The sequence below is a fragment of the Microtus oregoni genome, unplaced genomic scaffold (genome assembly GCF_018167655.1).
Source record: "Microtus oregoni isolate MIOR12 unplaced genomic scaffold, Mior012 000038F_ref0000394, whole genome shotgun sequence".
Taxonomy (NCBI): Eukaryota; Metazoa; Chordata; class Mammalia; order Rodentia; family Cricetidae; genus Microtus; species Microtus oregoni.
Window position 1 is genome coordinate 7,621,773 of NW_024543097.1, and position 21,381 is coordinate 7,643,153.

Genomic DNA, 21,381 nt, shown 5'->3' on the forward strand with positions numbered 1-21,381 from the left:
ATTTGGTGCTGTATCTTTTTTCATTCAAATGAATATTTCTTAAAGTCTTGTGAATTTTTTTGTCTTTTATTTTTTATTTTATTTTATTAATATTACAAATTTTCACCTCCTCCCCTCCTCCCATTTCCCTCCCCCTCCGCCTATGCCCCCTCTCCCTCCTTCTCCAGTCCAAAGAGCACTCAGGGTTTCCTGCCCTGTGGTAAGTCCAAGGACCTTCCCTTTCGATCCAGGTCTAGGAAGGTGAGCATCCAAACAGGCTAGGCTCCCACAAAGCCAGTACATGGAATCAAAACCCAGTGCCATTGTCCTTGGCTTCTCAGTCAGCACTCATTGTGAGTCACGTTCAGAGAGTCGGGTTTGATCACATGCTCCAACAGTCCCAGTCCAGCTGGCATTGGTGAGTTCCCATTAGATCAGCTCCACCATCACAGTGGGTGGGTGCACCCCTCGTGGTCCTTACTTCCTTGCTCATGTTCTCTGTCCTTTTGCTCCTCATTTGGACCTTGGGAGCTCAGTTCAGTGCTCCAATGTGGGTCTCTGTCTCTATCTTCATCCATCGCCAGATGAAGGTTCTATGGTGATGTGCAAGATATTCATCAGAGTGGCTGTAGTATAGGCCCAGTTCAGGCACCCTCTCCTCAGCTTCTCAAAGAACAAGCTGGGGACATCTCCTTGGACACCTGGGAACCCCTCCTTGTTAAATAATTTTGACAGTACAATCATAAAACATAGATTGCCTATGTTATTGAACAGAATATAGGTAAGAATATTGGTACAACGTATCAAGCAAAATATGAATAGCACATTAAAGGATGTGATGAAATACCAAAGGATCAACACAGTGACATCAAAAGAAGCAGTTAAATGGATTCAAATCAGACCTCTGAGAATGGACTTATGCAGAAGAAGTTTTAGGAAAAAAATTACCTTTTCATTTTAAGTCTTAGAGATTTGGTGGTTTCTTCAGTAATATCATATATTTCCTTGGTAGGAGTTAAAATATACTTGAATGTAAATACCTTGGTAGAAAAAGTCTTAGGTGGAAGACCTAGTTAAGTAGGTGAAGCACTTGCCTTGAAGGCACAAGAACCTGAGTTTCATTCCCAGTTCCTACTTTTTACCTGGGTGTGGTGATAAGATTGTAATCTCAGGATTGGGGAGCCAGGGATAGGTAGATCTCTGGGGCTATGTGGTCAGACAGACTCAAGTCAGTGAGAGATCCTGTCTCACAAAATAAAAAGACAGACATTGCCTCAAAACAACAGCCGAGGTTCTCCTCTAGCGTCCACAGGCATGAGTATACATGTACATATACGCCTGGATGCAACATTTGCTTACACATACGCAAACACACACACACAAAAGAAACCGTCTTAAATCTCTTCTTGAAATTTGTTTGAGTACACTTTTTGTGACTTTCAAGTAGCTGATGTATAGATGATATCATTCTGGGCTAAAGGTTATAAATACCCTGCCATGGTTGTCCCCTCCTCCGGCTAGTAGATCTGGAGGAAATATACTAGATTTGGGTCTGCTTTGCCATACCCTGTATAATTACATGGGAAATTTTAGTTTAATAACATATAAAATTGAGTGTTAAAGGTTACTTTTTTATAGACTAATTCATAGAATAATAAGCATAAAAAATAAAATACTGGTTGGACTTTGTATATAATAGGAAACAGTATTTCATATAAGAATAAAATATTTTATAAACACTCTTGGTAAGTGTTTATATGTAAACAATCATGTAATAAATGAATTATATGCATATCAATTAGAAGCATTTAATTAGAAATGTTCATGTACTTTATCCATAGTATTAAAGCTTATTCTGAGACTCTTGTGAAGTACTTCTGATAGAAGAGAAACTAAAATAGTTTTTAGACCCCACATGCTGTCCAATCCTCATGGAAAGAAGAATATTTGTGATAGTGATTGATTTCTGAAAAAAAAATATGTCAAGTTTCAGTTTGTTCCTAAAACAGTTTTAAAAGATTAGGATGGTGCAATTTTGAATGTAATTCTAATTTATTTAGGGTTTTAAGGTTTACTTAGCTGTGTGTATGTAATTGTGTGTCTGTGCATATGTGGGTAAACATGCCCTTTTGTGAACATAGAGGCCAATGCCAGGGAAGGGCATTGAAAATTCTCCACTATCACTGTCTACCTACTCTTTTGTTGTAGTGCTTTTACTGAAACCTTGGACTCCATCTTTTTTTTCCCTGCAAAGCTTGAAGCTAGAAAGCACTAGTGATTCTCATGTCTCTGTACACGGGAGTTAGGATTCAGGCATTGCGGGGACATGCATCTTGTCACATGTATGCTGAGATAGAGTCTGTCCTCAACATTTTAGGGCATTGCTCTTAACTGCTGAGCTCTTCAGTCCCCAGGTTAGTTTTGTTATATTTTTGGGTTTTGTTTATTGTTGTTTGATATGTTTTTGCTGTTTTTATGGGACCTTCTGTTAGACCTCGGAAAAATAATATTAGGACTATGAGATCAATATGAAACAGACAGTGGAACCTTGTGAATTTAAGAAACAAAATTGTCCAATTCATACAGTATGAAGCAGGAATTTTTTTATTTATTTTTATTGAGTTCTTTGTTTTCCTCTGCCCCCTTCCCTGCCTCCCCCTCCCCTTCAACCCCCTCCCAAGGAAACTCATGCTCCCAATTTACTCAGGAGATCTTGTCTTTTTCTACTTCCCATGTAGGTTAGATCCGTGTATGTCTCTCTTAGGGTCCTCACTGTTGTCTAGGTTCTCTGGTATTGTGATCTGTGGGCTGGTTTTCTTTGCTTTATGTTTAAAGACCACTTATGAGGGAGTATATGTGATAATTGTCTTTCTGGGTCTGGGTGACCTCACTCAAAATGATGTTTTCTAGCTCTATCCATTTGCCTTCAAAATTTAAGATATATGTTTTCTTTCTTTTTTGTAATTTTTAATTGATTTTTATTGAACCAGTTATGTTTTCTACCTGCCATTAGTTATCATAGTTGATGGTTTTTAATAAAAATATTTGTAGTAATTTAACTTCTATTTTATAACCTCCATCAAAACCTTCCTTTTCCTCTTTCCTTTTTTTCTTTTTCCCTTCTCCGTTCTCCTTTCTCTTCTTCTCACATTCCATTCAATCTTCTCATCCTTTCTCTCTCCTCTCTCCACTCCTCTCTGGCCCCGTGCTTGTATCTGCTCCTTCCGTTTCTTCCTTTGCTTCTGTTGGTCAGAAAGAGTGGAACAGTGTTGATTTTAAGAATCTAGCAGTTTGAGCTATTGTGTGTGGTTGATTTCTTAGTATCAGCATTGCTTACAACCTATACTGTATGCCAATTAGAATATTTCATTATTTAAAATATTACGGTATGCCTCACAATTTTCAAAAAAAGATATCATGTTTTGAATGCTGACTAGAATTATATAGAACAGTAAAAGACTTTAAAAAGACATTGAGCATTTAAATTATAATGGCATTCTAAGTACATAAAATTGAATTAAAATTCAATTCAATTTTAAAATTATAATTGAAAATAAGCTGTTAATTTCACTTTGGTTTCAAGTTATCAGGGGTTTTATTTTATTGGAGACTTCCTCTTTTTTGAATTGTTTAGGTTTATAACAAAACCGAGAAGACAGAGAACTTTGCCATGCATCTCCCATTCTTGCCCATGCAGCCATTCCTTGCCCCCAACCTTCCAGCATTAACATCCTCTACCAGATGTCACAGCTCATGAGCTTATTGTCATCCAAAGCCCATAACTTGCATTTAGGTTCCCTCAGTATTCTACATTTGGTTCAACAGAATGTACTGTCTCCACCATTATGGTGTCATATAGAGGGACTTTTGTTATTATTTTGTTTTGTTTTAGTACTATAAAGATTCCCTGGGTTCTGCCTATTTGTCCTCCTCATTCCAACAGTTACCAGTTACCATCTCCAAAGACTTGTCTTTCCCAGCAAGTCACATAGTTGGAGCCACTCAACCATAGCTTTTTTCAGACTGTTTGAGTTCCTCCCATCTCTTTCTGTGACTTTATAACCCATTATGCTTTAGGACTGAAGAATATTACATTTTTCTATGCTACATAGTTTATTTACTTTGTCACTTACAGAGGACTTGTAAGATGCTTCCAGGTTTAGCAGTTGTGGCTAAAGCTTCTCTAAGCATCTTTGACTTGCCCTTTGCTTGTGTGAGGGTGTACTTATACAGGCATGCATTTTAAAGGTGTGAGGATTGAATACATATGGCAAAGAGTATGTTTCACTTACTTACCTAAGAAACTACCAGCACTGCTGTTCAGAGTAAATGTGCCACTCTGTGTTCCTTCCAATGCTGCCTGGAAACCTATTCGTGCTCCAAACCCTTTCCACAGTCTCTGTTGTCCATATCTTTTCTTAGGGCCATCCTCATATATGCACAGTAACACCACATTGCCATCATATTTGCATTTCCTCTATTGCACATGACACACAACACGATTTCACACATGCATTTATCATGGACTCGTTCTGTTTAATGAAGTCCCTGCTAATGTACACAGGCCATCTCCGTCTGGTCCTTCAGTCTCTTACTGAACTAAGAGTTCTTTGTGTTATCTGGATTATCATTTATCACGCATGCCTTTCACAGAGTCTCCCTCAGGCTGTGGCTTTCTGTTCACTGTCCTGGTGGCATCTGCAGAGCGAAGTTCTTCATTTTAACAAAGACTTCAGGATTGTTTACTTTGAAACATTTTGCATATTCAAAATTTGCATTTTAATATTTAGACAAATGCCAGCATTTGTCTCTGTATGTTACCAAAATTATTGAAATGAACTATAGACTTGCCCACTTCTAGAGCGCTCTGAGTAGTTCTGATGATAATGAACATTTTAGTTCTACATATAAGAAATGGTCATATGATGATAACTGAACAATGTTTATCTTATTACATGATTTATATTCTGAAACTTTTTGAGAGAGGTTCTCAGTGTATAGCCCAATGCTAGCTTACAACTTGCTATGTAGACCATGCTAGCCTGGAACTCACAGAGATTCATCTGCCGCTCCCTCCCAAGTGCTGAGTGAAAAGGTGTGTGCCACCAGACCAGCCACTGTCCATGCTCCTTGTTATTGTACAAGCCTGTAAAATGTAAGGAAATTATTGTAGTAACTCATTTGCCGTCACTCGGATGCAGCAACCATCAATACCTAGCTCGTCACCATCCACTGATTCCTTCCTCTCACAGTTTTATATTTTGCTTTAAATTTCTGAAAAAATTCCAAAGAATATATTTGTAAAGTCTCATACCGATTTTAGCAAAATAATGTAGTTTTCTTTTTCAAGATAACAACTTCATGAAGTCAGTGCAATCGTGCCGCATATATTTTGAATGGCCTAGTTTAGGAGTTTTTGAAATTCTTTTTTTCTGCCCTCTAATCTAGAAAAATGCATTAAGACCTTTTGAAGGTGTGCAAATTTCCCCAGAAGGGTAAATTATGCCAACCACGATAGAGTAGCCCTTAAGGATAGCTTCCTTGAGTGTTTGCGCATACGTACAAGGATTATTTGGATAGTGTTACAGGACTATAATTATGCTGTATGTTTCCAATTTCAGAGATAATGATTTTTTTCATTGAATTTAATAAAGAATAATCTATGTAACTTGCTTGGACCATGCTTCTCTGGGCCTGGTATATAAGCGCCACTTGTGTTAATATGCATTTATATCTAGGTAAGGACGAAAGCTATGTTTGTGGAATACTTTCTTATTTACCCTTAGATTGCTGCTAACATGATGTTCAAGGTCTTTGTGTTCCTCTGATATTTTAATCCATATTTTTGTGTTCTGCCACCTCATAATTCATTAAGACCCCCCCAAACTTTGCTAATCTAGTGTCGTGCTGATTTTTTGACGCATCTCTGTGCGGTTTGTTTGTATGGCAGACTTTTAGTGAAGAACAGACTTGGATGAACTAGATCACTAAGAAAGGATAAGGGCCATTATTTTAATGGCCTCAAACATGGCCATTTTTTTCTGATAGAAAAATTGACATTGAATTGTATATCTTGAATGATTATCTAAAGTTAATTTGATAGCTTCAATTGTTGATTCGTCCTAAAATTTCAGCATTTTCCCCTCATTTTGACAGTTTTATATAGGGTAGACACCCAGCCACACCCTTCTGCCTCTCAGCTATCATAATCAACCAAAGATAAACATATGACTGAAGTAAGCTATTAGGAATATTCGTCTATATGAAACTGCTTAGAAATAGAGGTACTCTTTCATGGACTTTGAATTGAGGGGCTATGAGTCTGTACTGTTGGGACTGGCATAGAGAAAGCCAGACTGAAAGCCAGTTTAACCTTTATAGCAGAACTGAGAGACAAAGACAGTGGCACACTTATGTTGGCATCCTAAGCACCCATGCTAATGAACACATTTTAAAACCATTTGCCTCTTTGCTATGTTGGGTAGATTTTGTTTCATTTGCATCTGAAAAAGTCCTAATATTTCCTCCATTCAAACAAGTCAGACTGCTTTCTTTATGAGTGATGACAGTGTTAACTTTGTCAAGGTTCTACCTCATGTACAAATCTAAATCCTATCTGGTTCATTACTTAACCCCAAGTACTTGGCAGTGTCTCAATTCTAAAAGTACGGTGACTTTTAGCAAATGCTCCTTGACCCATGCAGTATGGCAGATTATGGGACCGAGAATGAGAGAGTTTAGTGGAGAAACACCGAATGGAAACAGAGTATCCCTGTGTCTTTAGAGTGAGTATGAGGTGCACAGTGAGACCATCAACCTATGTTGCCAGAAAGTTAATTTGGATTTCCAAAGAGATGGATTCACTGAACTAGAAGTAAAGACATAGCTATTTCTCACACCATGTAGCATCATTAGTTCAACTTTCTGACATAACTACTTTCAATCTTCTTCAGTCTTCTGGAAAGAGAAGACACTGACATCCCATGATTGCACCCTCAGATTCAGTACCTTCATCTGTGATATCAACACAACATTTTGATCAGGTGTAACTGTAGGATATCACATAGTACAAAAGTGCCCTCATTTCCTCTCTGTGTCTGTGATAAGTGCCATGATATAAAGCAACTTGGGAAGAAAGGGTTTCTCTTACTTCACAGCTCCAGGCTGCCGTCTGTCATAGGCAAGAACTTGAAGTGGCTGGTCACATCACATCCATACATAGGACTGAGAGAAAACATGCACCTTTTCCTACTTTGCTGCTCACTTCCTCCATTCCTATACCATGCAGAACCCAAACCCAGAAAACAGTGTCACCCACACTTAGACTGGATCCTACCATATCAACTAACATGATCAAGGAATTCCCCTGCAGGCTAAAGTGATCTAGAAAATCCTCAGAGAGACTCTCGTCCCAAGTGATTCTACATGTGTAAAGTTGAAAATAAAAACTAGCCATCTCCAGAGACTATAACATCTTCAGGAACACATAGATAAGTGGAAACTAGTGGCTTCATCTTTTTTATAACCACTTCAAGCCACTTTGAATAGCAAGGCTATGAGTCTTTTCTGGGTAAGGAATTGTGGCAGACTTGGAATTAAAGGCTGAGCTTTTAGAAGGTTGAACTCTCAGCCTTAAATTTAACATTTCTTTTAAATCAACAAATTATACTCAATTTAAACTAAATAATTTGGCCACTCCTAATCTACAGAAAAGTGTTGTGTTCAGTTTTCCATTGGGAAACTCGGGTTAGATGTATTCCCTCCTTTCACTCCAACTATTATTAATATGGTGATATTGTGTTCATGTGACCCCTTTCACTTCTTTCCATTGCTGCTCTCAATGGAAAAGTATAAAGTTCTAAAAATAAGAATGTGATTATTAACAATTTGCCATCTCAACATTGAGTACCAGAAGTCGACAGGATCTTTTTTTAACAGACAAACCACCATATTCATAATGGGGAGTACATTTATGGGAAAATTACCAGCTTAAACATTCTAAAATATTAGAACTTTACCTTTTAGAGTTTTTAAATGTAGTAATTGTTATAGTCTAAATAAAAAACTGAGACTACTAAAAGTTATTTTATTGCTTCATACAATAAAATTAATTAAACTCTTAATTAAAAGTTTGCTATCAATAGAAGCCTTTGGATTCTTTCCCTACTCAGGAACAATGGGGAAGAAACCATCACAGTCCCAGCTTATCTGACTTGCAGAAATGAATCACAACACAAGTTCTGTCTGACGTCAGCAACACAGCTTTCTCAAGTGTTTGCAAGAGCCCAGGTGCATTGCGTTCCCCAAATAAGCATTATTGCAACACAGTTCGACTGCATAGGTGAAGACCACGTTAGGAACCAGATCTACAAGGATTTCCTAATGAGAGCAGGTGGCTGTTGATAGTCTAAATAGATTCAATAATTAGCTAAACGTTTTTAGAACTTTAAGGGCATCTCACAAGGGATTTCAGTAATGTTCAAAGGACAATTCCTTTGAACGCCTTTTAAGGAATTTCTTCATTTATATTCTCCTAATGGAGGGAACATATTTTGAAAACAATACACTATAGGAAAGACTATTTTTTAAAAAAAAATTACCTTCTGCATTTTACAAATGTCCCTAAAACAGTTAGGGATTTTATCTATTTACCTAGTTGCTTCTTGAGTAAAGCTTAAAAAATGTACACAAGGGACTAACATGTAGCTACTTGATATGTAGCTTTTCATACCAAAATTAAGTGATAATGTGTTTTATCTTCAACACCACATCTGGTTGTATACTTTAAATACATTATGTGTCCTAAATAAGGCAAACATATCTTTTGGTCTGAAATCCCATGGTAGGAAAAGGAGACCTGCCCTAACTACCATAATTTTTATGACATGTACCACCAAAAGATATTTAAAACTTATTTTACACATTTACACACACGTTTATATTACAACATCAAATGTTCTCCATTCAAACAATATTCAATACAAAAACAAAAGCTAGGCCACTTTAGCAAGAATAATATAGTACAAAAAAGCTGGGAAAGTTTATGAATTGTTACTATCACTTAGCCAAGGTAATTCTTAATATTTTATAGAAGTATTATATTGATTAGCAACAGGATGAAAAATAAACTAAATTGCATTTCATATCTCCTTCAACAGAGTTTTGGAAATTCTGAGTAATGACCTAGGTTGAGCCATTAATGCAAATCCTCAAAACTTAAGTAGTTTCTTGATACTTTTCATTTTGAGGCATCTTTTAAAGAAACAACAGATGCCTCTCCACATGCATTCAAAAAATCAATATAATTAATCAATAACACTCTCCGCAGGTAATAAATGCTGAGAAGCATTTCTGCCTATCTGTATTGATCGAGAGAATTGCTTTAAATTGGTACTGATGTGTATAAAAATCATTTCCTTATTGATCAAAGCCTGTCTTCCCCTCTCTGATATGTTATTTCATATTGGGCACACAATTGTTTTAGTTTCCATTCTTGTACTTGTGATAAATAGATTTCCTGTGATCTGTATATGAGATTAATTTGAATGAAATAGAAAATGAGTATTTTTGTGTCTTTGGAAACATGTTGCTCAATGTTCAACCAAAGCATGAATAATCATGAGAAAGTATTGTAGTTATACTAATGAGGAATGGAATGATGGATTTCATCAACATTTTCATTACTCATGGTAAGTTTTAAAGTTTTGAATCAGCTTCTATAACATTAAATTAACTGTTAAAATTCTTATAACAAAACTCTGTTTCTGTAACTACAGCACCTAATCTAAAATAAATACTCTAGTGATGAAGTAATAAAAATGCATAGTTTTTTAAAGGTTTGATTTGTGATATTACTATCACTCTATATTCCTATAACATGTCCAAACTATAAAGTGGCTGTGTAACTTCTTTGCTAATAATGTGTGTAAATGTGTAGATGCCAAGTAGTAAGAAACAAGTCTCCAAAATTAATTATCTGACCTAAGATATATGATGTTTCAATACATACAGAATTTAATAAGCCTCATTTAAAAAGGGTCCGTGTTATATCATCAACTGAACAGTACCTGATAACTTGTAGCTCACAGGAGGAAACTTTATTGATCAATTAAAGACTCCTACAAAATAGCATAGCCCCTAATGAGCTCATTACCTACAATTGGGAGTTATTATTCCAACATCAACAAAAAAATCAAAGATCTCTGTCAACATGATTTAAGGAATTTCATAACTAACACCAACTCTTTTCCTTTCTCTTGGTGTTCCTATACCAAATAACACAGGTAAACTGCCATGAAATATTAGTAATCAAACAGTCTTAAAACAAGACTTGCTTAAAATGTTTTCTTCATGTCAGCAGCTTTTGCTTTGAATCCATGGAATATGAATTGACATCTGAGGTCAATGCTTTGTCAGTCTAGCAAATGAAGTTGCTTTAGTACTGAAGACATATCTCATGTAAAAACAAACCAAGCTGAAATCACTCAACAAAACAAAATGTCTGCTCTTCTTGAGAACAATTGGCACTAACAAAAGGAAAACATATCTACATTGCATTAAAATGTTATTAACCACACTTCCCTTCTCCCCTTCCTTCCACCCCCATCCCCATGCTCCCAAATATTGTCAGGTGATCTTGTCTGCTTCCAATTTCCAGGTAGATCTATACATGTTTTCCTTTGGGTTCACCTTATTAGTTAGATTCTCTAGGATGATGAACTATAGACTCAATATCTTTTGTTTATGGCTAGAATCCACTTATGAGTGAGTACATACCATATTCATTTTTTGGGTCTGGGTTACCTTACTCAGGATAGTGTTTTCTAATTCCATCCATTTGCATGCAAAATTCAATATGTCTTTGTTTTTTACCGCTGAGTAGTACTCTAATGTGTAGATATGCCACAATTTCTTTATCCATTCTTCTGTTGAGGGGCATATAGGTTGTTTCCAAGTTCTGGCTATTACGAATAATGCTGCAATGAACATAGTTGAACAATTGCTTTTGTAGTATGATTGGGCATCTCTCGGGTATATTCCTAGGACTGGTATTGCTGGGTCCAATTGGTGAACCTTGGAGTCCTCAGGATCCCAAATCTGGATTTCATTAGTCATATACTGTGTGATTTTAGGGAAGTTGCTTTAATCTCTCTAAATTTTATTTTGTTCCTCCATAAAGCAAGATATGTTCCAGCACTGTCAAACAGAAAAATATTTCTAAATATTACTGTGATCAAATATTTCAAAATGTGAGATTAAGAATCATTTTAATAAATTGCATATATTTCCAAATATAAATCAAAATCTATTTTATTAAATATCATATATTTAAAGCAAGATTATTTTAATGTGACCACCATGAAGCTATTTGTGGAGTACATGACATTGTTTGTTCATGGGAAATCTTAAAAATCAGGTGAGTATTTTGCAAACATCATGAACTCCAGTTCTGCTAGCTGAATTTCAAACACACAAAGGCCATCATAGCTGTTATAATTCATAGCACAGGTACATTCTACCCCATAGAGTTGTTGTCATGGTAAAGTAAGATAATACACTTGGAGGACTTAGGACAGTGCTTGGAAAACAAGAAGCCCTAAAACTGGTAGTTGTGACAACTTTAATTATTACCCACTGAGAGTATTGATCACAACACTCTCATTCCTAAGTTGGTCCAATGCACAGGTATTTGTTTGTCCCTGAGTAAATACAAAGCTAGGAATGGAGAACACACACATGACTGACCATAATTCTGGGATCTTGTTAATGTGTAAAAGTGGGAATAAAATGATGCACATATTGCCAGGAGGAGGAACTTCTAAGGATGTGTGTACCTAGAGTTTAAGAAAATCATTTGAGCTGGGATTCGGTGAATGGATCAGCTTCTGTCAGGATGATATAACCTGGGACCAGGCAGACAGCTAAGGAGAACATTCCACAAGAGATATTAAGGAAGAAAGAGTTCAAAGGTCGTGGGACTATTCCTAAGTGTGCAATGAGGGTTTTAATTAACTGTGGAGATGTTAAAAAGTATACCAAGCCGGGCGATGGTGGCGCACGCCTTTAATCCCAGCACTCGGGAGGCAGAGGCAGGCAGATCTCTGTGAGTTCGAGACCAGCCTGGTCTACAGAGCTAGTTCCAGGACAGGCTCCAAAGCCACAGAGAAACCCTGTCTCGAAAAAGCAAAAAAAAAAAAAAAAAAAAAAAGTATACCAAGATGCTTGACATTCTCTATTGTAAAAACAGAATAGTGAAAAGAGCACCAACTTGGGAGTCAAGGCTTAGCAGATATATATCATAGTAATTTCAATTAAGAATATGGATATTTTGTGGTGATATTTTAATCCACTAGTTAACCACAGAGGACATACAGTGGCCATATTTACACCTAATATGCCAAAGAACAAATAATTCAATAAAAAAAATTTACTGCAGACCTAAGCAGAGAACTCTCACCAGACGAATATCAAATGGCTGAAAGACACTTAAGGAAATGTTCAACCTCCTTGGCCATCAGAGAGGATATGGGGTAAGGGGAACACTCCTCTATGTTCAGTGGGAATACAAACTGGTACAGACACTTTGGAAATCAGTGTGGCCATTTCTCAGAAAATTAGGAAAAAATCTACCTCAAGACCCAGCAATACAACTTCTGGGTATATACCCAAAGAACGCTCAATCGTGCCACAAGGACATGTGCTCAGCTATATTCATATCAGCATTATTCTTAATAGCCAGAATGTGGAAATAACCTAGATGTCAATCAACTGAAGAATAGATGAAGAAAATGGAGTACGTTTACACAATGGTATACTACTCAGCCAAAAAAAAAAAATTGACATCTTTAAATTTGCAGGCAAATAGATGTATTAATGTAGAAAAAAATCATATTGACTGAAGTAACCCAGACCCAGAAAGACAAATATACTATGTACTCACTCATAAGTGGTGTTGAGATATAAAGCAAAAACAAAACAAAAAGAAAAACAGCCTACAGTTCACAGCCCTCAAAGAACCTAGACAACCAAGAGGACCCTGGGAGAGACATACGTGGATCTACATAGGAAGGAGAAAAAGACAAGATGTCCTGAGTAAATTGGGAGCATGAGGGTCATGGAGGAGGGGGGAGGGTAGAGGAGAGAGAGGGAGTGGAGCAGAAAAATGTATAGCTCAATAAAACAATAAAAAGAGAAAAATATATGAAAATGTATTTTTGGAATAATATAACAACAAGATGAGAGAGAGAGGGGGGGGAAGGGAGAGAGGGAGAGAGAGAGAGAGAGAGAGAGAGAGAGAGAGAGAGAGAGAGAGCAAAGAAAAACCACCCTACAATTAACAATCCCAAAAAACCTAGACAACAAAGAAGACCTTAAGAGAGACATATATGGATCTAAGCAACATGGGAAACAGAAAAATACAAGATCTCCTGAGTAAATTGGCAGCATTTGGATCATGTGAGAGGGTAGAAGGGGAGGAGTGAGAGAGGAGAACCGAGAAAAGTATAAATGTAAATTTATAGCTCAATAAAAACAATAAAAATACTAAAAAAATAAATAAATAAAACCCCAGATTGCTAGAAAAAAATATCAAGGTAGGGGGCTGGAAAGATGGTTCAGAGGTTGAGCACTGGTTGCTCTTCCAGAGGTTCTGAGTGCAATTACCAGAAACCATATGGTGGCTCACAACCATCTGTAATTAGATCTGGTGCCCTCTTCTGGCAACGCAGGAATACATGCAGGTAGAACAATGTATATACTAAATAAATCTTTTTTTAAAAAAATCAGGGTAATCTACAGCATTTAACTTTGGAGAAGATTTGTCAGGGTGAGAAAGGAATGTAAAAAATGAAAAGCTTAAGATAACTTGAAGCACGATTAATGAAAACTCAAAGAGAGAAACTAGGATTTAACCTGAAGATCCGAAAAGCAAAATAGCTAGCCACTGGCTCTTACCTCGACCTTAATCCAAAATGGCAATCCTGCCTCCAAAAATCTCAGAATGAGACTGCACCTGAGAGCTGTTTCTCCATATTTTATAATTCTCTCTAGTTGTGGGATTAAAGGTGTGCACCGCCCAGTTTCTATGGCAACTATTGTGGCTACTGGGATTAAAGGTGTGTGTTGCCACTACCTGGTCTGTAAGGCTGATTAGTGTGGCTGTTTTACTCTCCTGATCTCCAGGCAAGCCTTATTTATTAAAATACAGTTGAAACGCCATTACAATAACTCCTTTCTTCCTTAGAGGTATGCTCTTGGAGCCAAACTGTTTTTCCACATGCATAGATATCAAAAGTTCTTTAGTTTGAAGAAGTGCCAGCATTTTTACAGCAGACTTGAATTTGAATAAAAGCATTCAACAACCTGAAAAATTTCACAGAATATTTGTATATAGTTTTTTAAAAGTGCCAATAATTTATCTGCATCTTTTGTTGGCAAGGGATGAAGAGTTCAGTGTTTGGTAGTTTGTACTAAATGGAGATGCCATTCTATAGGTTAGCTCCTCCTGTTTGAAGAGAAACAGCGATGAAAATAATGCCCAGGTTACTATGTACTTGTATTTGGTTTCTCTTGACAAATTCAGTTGAGGCTGCTTTATTTAAAAAGGAATTAGTGGGATTTTTCTCTGAAAATATGCTTATTGCAACAATATAAACAGGTTTTGTTGCTTAAGTAAAAAATTTGCTTGTTACAACAATATAAAGAAGTTTTGTTGTATAAATAAAGTTATACGTTTTCTTGAAATAAAATTTTAAAAATATACAAATGTACAAAGATTAATTATCTCATTTAGTAGCAGAGATTGGAAGAAACTTAGTTCAAAACCAAAAGGAATTTGCACATTCATCATTAAAGCAAAATGGAATTTTCCTCATTGATAAATATATGTAATTATGGTTTTGGAGACACACAAATAAAAGGTACTTATAATCTCTCACTGTTGATATATACTGAGTTATTTATATAAATACAGCTATTAAAAATTAACATACCCCAAAATAGTGTTTTCTTACTTGATGAAAACTTTGAGTAGCCTAATTTTCTGAAGGTAACACATAAAAGAAATAAGTCATATTTTATTCAAAGGATGTTTAAATATAGAATTGTTTATTTTAAAATTAGTGTGTGTGTGTGTGTGTGTGTGTGTGTGTAGGTTGTGAAAGCAGAAAGAGAACATAGAGAAGAAAGATGTTAAGGGAGTGTGAAGAGATGATGGTGGAAGCCATGGGAGATGAAGACAAGAAGATGCCTTAGGCAGAGGAAAAGGACCAGGACTAGACAGACCAGGAAAGTGGGGACAGTGGGACAAGGAATTAGGAATCAGTAATAAGAATGAGGTAAAATGACACATCTGCGAAAATGTCACGATGAAAACCATTACTTTGCACGCTAACTCAAAGACCGAGTGAAAAACACCTAACTCTGTGAATGTACTTTGTATAATTTTATTTTTAATCCACACTGATTGTACATAATATCACTAAAAACTATACATTTTCAGATATATTATATATTTGGTATTGGATAGCACTTTCTCTGAAGTAGACAATTTCTCCTGCTCTCAGCATTTTGTAGTAGTGTGTGGTTCTTTGTGTTACCTTAGAGAAGTAAATCAGCTTTAACATGAGTAATGTTACTCCAAGTTTCACTTAAATTCCCGTGGCACTATTTCAGATTATATATCATTCCATTCTCCGTGTCCTAATGTAAATATTTTTTAAATATGTTGACTTATATAAGGGTTTTGTATGTGTTCCATGGCACACATATGAAGACCAGAAAACAATTTCCAGTAGTGTGTTCTAGTGTTATAATTTTATGTATAGGACATAGTCATTGTGTAGATATACTTAAAGGTATATACATCTTGGAAATTTTAAAGTATTTACCTACTTTTCATATGTTGTGAGAGTAGAAAGGGAGCATAAAATGTGCATGTAAACCTGCTCAATCATTATGCAAAACTATTAGAATTTTTATCGTACAGACTTTCAGAAATTACTCAAGTCCCTCTCAATATTACTAACTTTGACTTTTACAGGTTTGACCACAAAATAGTGGTTTAAGGCTAAATCTTTCTCCTTACATACTTTGGTTCTTTTTTGTCAAATTAAAAAAGAAGGCTCTAATTTTGACAGTAAAATTTATGCAACAAAAACAGTTATTAAATAAGAATAGCAGTTACAATATCCAGTCCATTTATATTTGGTAAATTTAGAGAAAGTACTCAATTATCTATCCTATCTCAGTAAGTCTAGAGTTCTGTACCTAATTCACTTTCTATCCTAACTAAGGAAAGTTTAAGTCTAATTATTTAATCTTTAACTCCAAAAAAAACCCCAGAACAATGAAAATGTTATGTAACAACAGGGACATCTGGCTGCCTGGACAATCGCCCTAGGTTCTTCTGTAATATTTGGGGTATTCAGCTTTGGCCTACAGGCATGGTACATCTGACAGAAATTTCTTTTTTTTTTTTGGAATCTATAACATGTATTTATTTACACGTAATTGAAAAACTAATTTTCCATTTTTATTACAATAAGAATCTCTAAAGATTGATGGAGCATGAGAAGAAATTCATGCTCTAAAATATGTAGAGCTCAGAAATTTCTTAAAAGCAGGAAACTTTGATTGGCTGTCTTACCTTATCTTAGCAAAGTTTGGCATTAGTTTTCTTTTTTGCATCCTGCTGGTCCAGTTTGGACAGTATCCTGTCAGTAATTGAGGTAAGGAAAAGTCTCTTTGCCCAAATGGCTAACTTTGCTGTAAAGAAAGAAAAGTCCATAATGAATTTCTTTCATATCCATCATCTTCTTTTGAAGTAAATGGGTATTGTCAGGAGCAGACATGTTTCACTGTCACAAAAAAATTTAGGTTATTAAACATATTAAATGCCATACTCTTTGAAGTGTTTGAAGACAATTTATCTATCTAAATATATCTATTTATGACTTTGAAAACATACCTAACATGACCATAAAATTGACTATTATAGATAACTACTAACCTGTATTTCTTAATTATACATAACTGCTTAAAAACAATATTCTAAATAAAAGTTGAAATACATATACAGTATAACAGGGCTTTGATTTTTTTATGGCTCCAAATGTTTTTAAAATCCAACATTCCTTTAATGACTATTGTATAAAAAGTTCAAGAAAAAATCTTTTGTCTGAGTTTCAGGAAAGTCACACACAGAAGTAGCCTCTAGAGTGAGGCTAGAAGGGAAGTCTGTGTGTAATGCCTCTGTCAGCAAAGATTTTAGGAGAAGAGAGTTTATAATAAATATTCACATCTGCTGCATTGGACACTCTAATCCATCCTAAGGGTGTTTGCTGTGTCAGGTTTTGTTCTAGATGAAGAAACCCAGTAGTTATAGAGGTTTGCAGATAGGCTGTATTTCTCATCCTTAACTTTCCTCTTAAAACCCCTCTCTGTTTTAAAACCCCAAGGCAGCTATGACAGTTTGCGAATGATATGTGATCATATATTTCACCATGCTTCTTATGGTGATAGCTCTGTTGAATTTTTACTCCAAAATGGACAAACTCCCTTTCTTTCAGGATCACAGATTTCCAAAATCTGTCTAGAAGCATAACTGATATGGTGTCATCTGGATGTGGAAATATGATGCTTACAAGTCTGGGCTGTAGTTTTGGAGTTTTTGTGTTTGAATGTTAGCTTCTTTCTTACATGAGGAATAACTTCCTTAGTCTTCCAAGCTTCTGTCTTCATCCACTTGGTGGAATTACTGCTATTTCTTCTTTCATTCAGTCCTTGAATCAATTGTACAGAATGACTCACGTCATGTATTCAGTGTAGTATCAGCATGTTGAAAGAGTTTAATAAATGTTAAACACTGTTATTGGGATGATAGTATGCCTTCTAAGTATGAATAGATAACCCAATGGTTAATACTTATGTCCTAAGCTTGGGTGAGCATATTCTATTTGCTTTACTTGCCTCCAAATGCCCAGATAGTTTTTCAACTGGGATTTTTCAATAGAATTATTAATTAAAATTAGGCTATTTTCTTTGTTACTCACTAAAAATATCATAAAAATTATAAAGATTTCCCACACTAGATTTGGATTAACTTATATGTTTTAATTTGCAGGAACTTTGAAATTTAAGTCAAGTTAAATATCCTGTTATTTTGAAGTAGAGATATTAATTATTTCATTTAAACTCCAAAAAATGTACTGAATTCATATATATCCCTACTACTATTGTTTTATACAGTGCTTTAACAGAATTATAATAAACATATTTAAAACAGGTAGATACATTTTGAATTTCCTAGAATAAATACCTAAAGATTTATTTAAGCAAGGCATGTGTTCTATTTTTCATTTTGAATGTTTTTCCTTTAAATATTTTAATATATTCATTTGAAAAACAAAGTTACTCCCTTTAGTTACTCTCAATCTCATCTCAAAATGATCTGTCAATCATAAATATAAGAAGAATGATGGGGCTTGTAATGACCTCTGAATAGAGCTACAGGCTTTTATTCTAAATGTATCTTAATTGTGGTTCAAATTCTTTTCATAGATAGGACTCAGTTTATCTTTAATGAGGGTCTAACATAAAAATGAGTCTGTTGAATCACAGTCAAAACAAGATAAAATGTGTATCATTTGCATACTCTGACTGCTTGAGCTAAATCTCCCTCTGTTTCCATGTCTTTTCAGGTCGAGTTTTAGCTCAGGCGAGTGCCAACGGAGTAATCCATTTGCTGGATCTTAAATCTGGACAAATTCACAAACTGGTGGGCCACGAGAGTGAGGTCCACACTGTGGTGTTTTCCCATGATGGGGAGAATTTGTATTCTGGAGGTTCTGACGGCACCGTTCGATTGTGGTTCTGATCAGCAACAGCCCACCCTGCTGCAGAGGGCATTCCCTCTAAGGTTTAAAAATGTTTCACATAGTCTGCTCCCAAGCCAGTAAGTACCTGGTTAAAACAACCAATAAATAACAGATTTGTTTTAAAACAAGCTTTGGGGGAATGTTATATGATCCAAACTCTTACAAATAAAAATGATAACATTTTACTCATTTGTCTGTCTGTTTTTTCCCCATTCTCTCTTTCTTTTTTCTCATTTGGTTATGAATTTAGAGACAGGCTATCTTTGCTAGGGGGTTGGAAGAAACAGCTTTACAATGACGCCTAATGACAGAGTAGATGAATTACAAGACATTGATTTTTAACGTTAGAGAACAAACTGCAGGAAAACGCGGTTACTTTTTTTTTTTTTAAATCAAACCCGAGCTGCAGACAATCCAAAGTTAAATTATGTATAACACAAGGAAAGTCTTTTTATAACCAAAGGGTCAAATAGAGTCGGCAAGCATACATTTTCACAGATTCTTTGACAATGAGTGTGCTTTATCTATTAGTAATAACCAAAGACTGCAGATGGCTCAAATCTAAATGCAAGTCCCTGGAACTTTCATCTCTGCAGCCCATCCAAGAATGCATTAAGCAAAATTACATCTTTCTAATTTTTTATTGTGATTTGAATGCAAATAAGTGTCTCGCACGGAGAATCCCCCCCCCCCTCCACCCCCCAGGCTCGCATCCGCTGTATCAAGTGACTGCTTAGACAACACTCCAGCCTGGTCCGCGGAAGCAGCCGGGGGTTTCGACGAAGCTGGGCTCCGAAGCCAGTTGTTGGCGCTGTCCGTGGTGCTGAGGAATTCCCGGCTGCCGGCAGGATGAGCTCCGAATCAGCAGTCTGCAAACTGCTCCCAGCGATGACAAACCCCAGCTAAAGTTGCACCTTTGCTTCACGTCCACAGTTAGAATCTTCTGGTGTGTGAGGAGGGATCCAGTCAACATACTGTGGACGACGCTGATGGCTCTGCCGGTGGAGTGTGCTTTAAGCTTCAGTATGCTGTTTCTGTTTGTGATCCTCAGAGCCTAGCCAAATCACCTCTACTGCTGTAGCAAACACTGTGTAAGTGAACCCATGTGTGGAGGAGGCATAAGCAGCCAGGAAATTTCATAGAAGGATCTAAGAAAATGCTAAAAATAAGTTCAACATGATTCTGCTACCGGGGTCCGGATTTCCACAGGACCAGCATTGCTTCTTGCTTTGAATTCTGAAGACAGGTCCAAAGCGTATTTCTTATGTGTCTGCTGTGTTTCTCTCTGGAAGGGTGGGAGACTGCTTCTTGGCTGTGTTTTGAAATGGGAGGTAGAGAGGATGGATTGCCTTTAATTCATGCCTGAAAATGCATTCTTTGGGTGACTAAAGAGGACCGGCTTTCCTAAGACATACCTGACCTTTAAGTTCAGATTGGTCTGTGACCCTCAGCACCACCATTAACCTCAGAGTGACTAGGTAAGTGACTCTTATGACATGAGTTGTATTTGCTTTCTCAAAGAAACAGATGCAGTCATTTTAACTCATATGGGTAGCAATACAGGGAGGGGAAGTTTAGCTGGGAAGTGATCCTCAGTTTAGCAATGTTGCATTCTTATTAAAATCTTCAGGTAATGGTGTTGTTTGATTTCTATAGCTTTTCTCTTTTTAAATGGCATTTTAAATGGTACTAAATCACATTTATTATAATGATAGCTCTTTTAAAAATAGCCTAAGAACTTTCTTTTATTAAAAAGATAAGTATTTCTCGTAATAAAATCATGCTTATTGCTATATGAAGCAAGCACCCCATCCCTGCTTTTATCCTTAAGTTTACATTTATTATAACCTTGCACATTAATGCCTACCTGTGGCTTACAAAATGATCCTTTTCTGCCTGGGTCATTTTAATGCAGAATGCTGTATGTATTTCACATGGCTTTCCTTGCATGGATTGATAGACGCTGGGGGACACTGTGAGGAGGCACGGTAGCTTCCTTGTGTTGCAAGATAAACTTTCTACATATGTGAGAGGTGCATAAATGTATGCTTTAATTAGTAAATCACACTTATGTCTTTCCTGAAGCTTCTACTATATTTGTGGCCTCTGTAGTATATAGACGAAAAGAAATGCTTTGTCAAAGGGAGCTTCTAGCTTCTCGAGTAGAATTAGAGGTTTGCATTTTCTTCTTCTGTCATGACTCATTATTTTTGACATATTTTAAGAGAAATTCATCTTCTTTATCATTTACCCAAAGGAATTCACCCAAAAGGAATTCTAATACCAGAGAATATTGAAGGAATACTAATATCAACCTTCTCTGAAAAGAGAACATCTGAATACATCGCCTTCCATTTTACTATTACTAGAATTTGCATATCTAACTTAAAATGCAAATGTATTCTAAGAGTTTATGAAGTTTCCTAACATCATCTTCATCATATTTAAAATTATTATAATTATATGCTAGCCTGAAAAGAAGTAGTTTATCACTGTTTTTAGTATAGTTTAGAAATAAAACAGTGAA

At 36.1% G+C, this 21,381-nt stretch overlaps 2 protein-coding genes across 3 annotated transcripts in view; both read left to right on the plus strand.

Moving 5' to 3' along the window:
• The window catches only part of Spag16 (sperm associated antigen 16), an 899,292-nt gene extending 880,425 nt beyond the window's left edge, over positions 1-18,867 (plus strand). The window contains exon 16 of the mRNA XM_041631902.1: positions 18,678-18,867. Coding sequence (XP_041487836.1) covers positions 18,678-18,853 — 176 coding nt within the window. The 3' untranslated portion in view covers positions 18,854-18,867. The remainder of the gene's footprint in view (positions 1-18,677) is intronic.
• A 755-nt stretch (positions 18,868-19,622) lies between these two features.
• Vwc2l (von Willebrand factor C domain containing 2 like) overlaps positions 19,623-21,381 on the plus strand; it is a 151,878-nt gene continuing 150,119 nt past the window's right edge. For both annotated transcript variants that reach the window (XM_041631698.1, XM_041631699.1), the window contains exon 1: positions 19,623-20,332. The gene's annotated coding sequence lies outside the window, so the exon portion shown is untranslated. The remainder of the gene's footprint in view (positions 20,333-21,381) is intronic.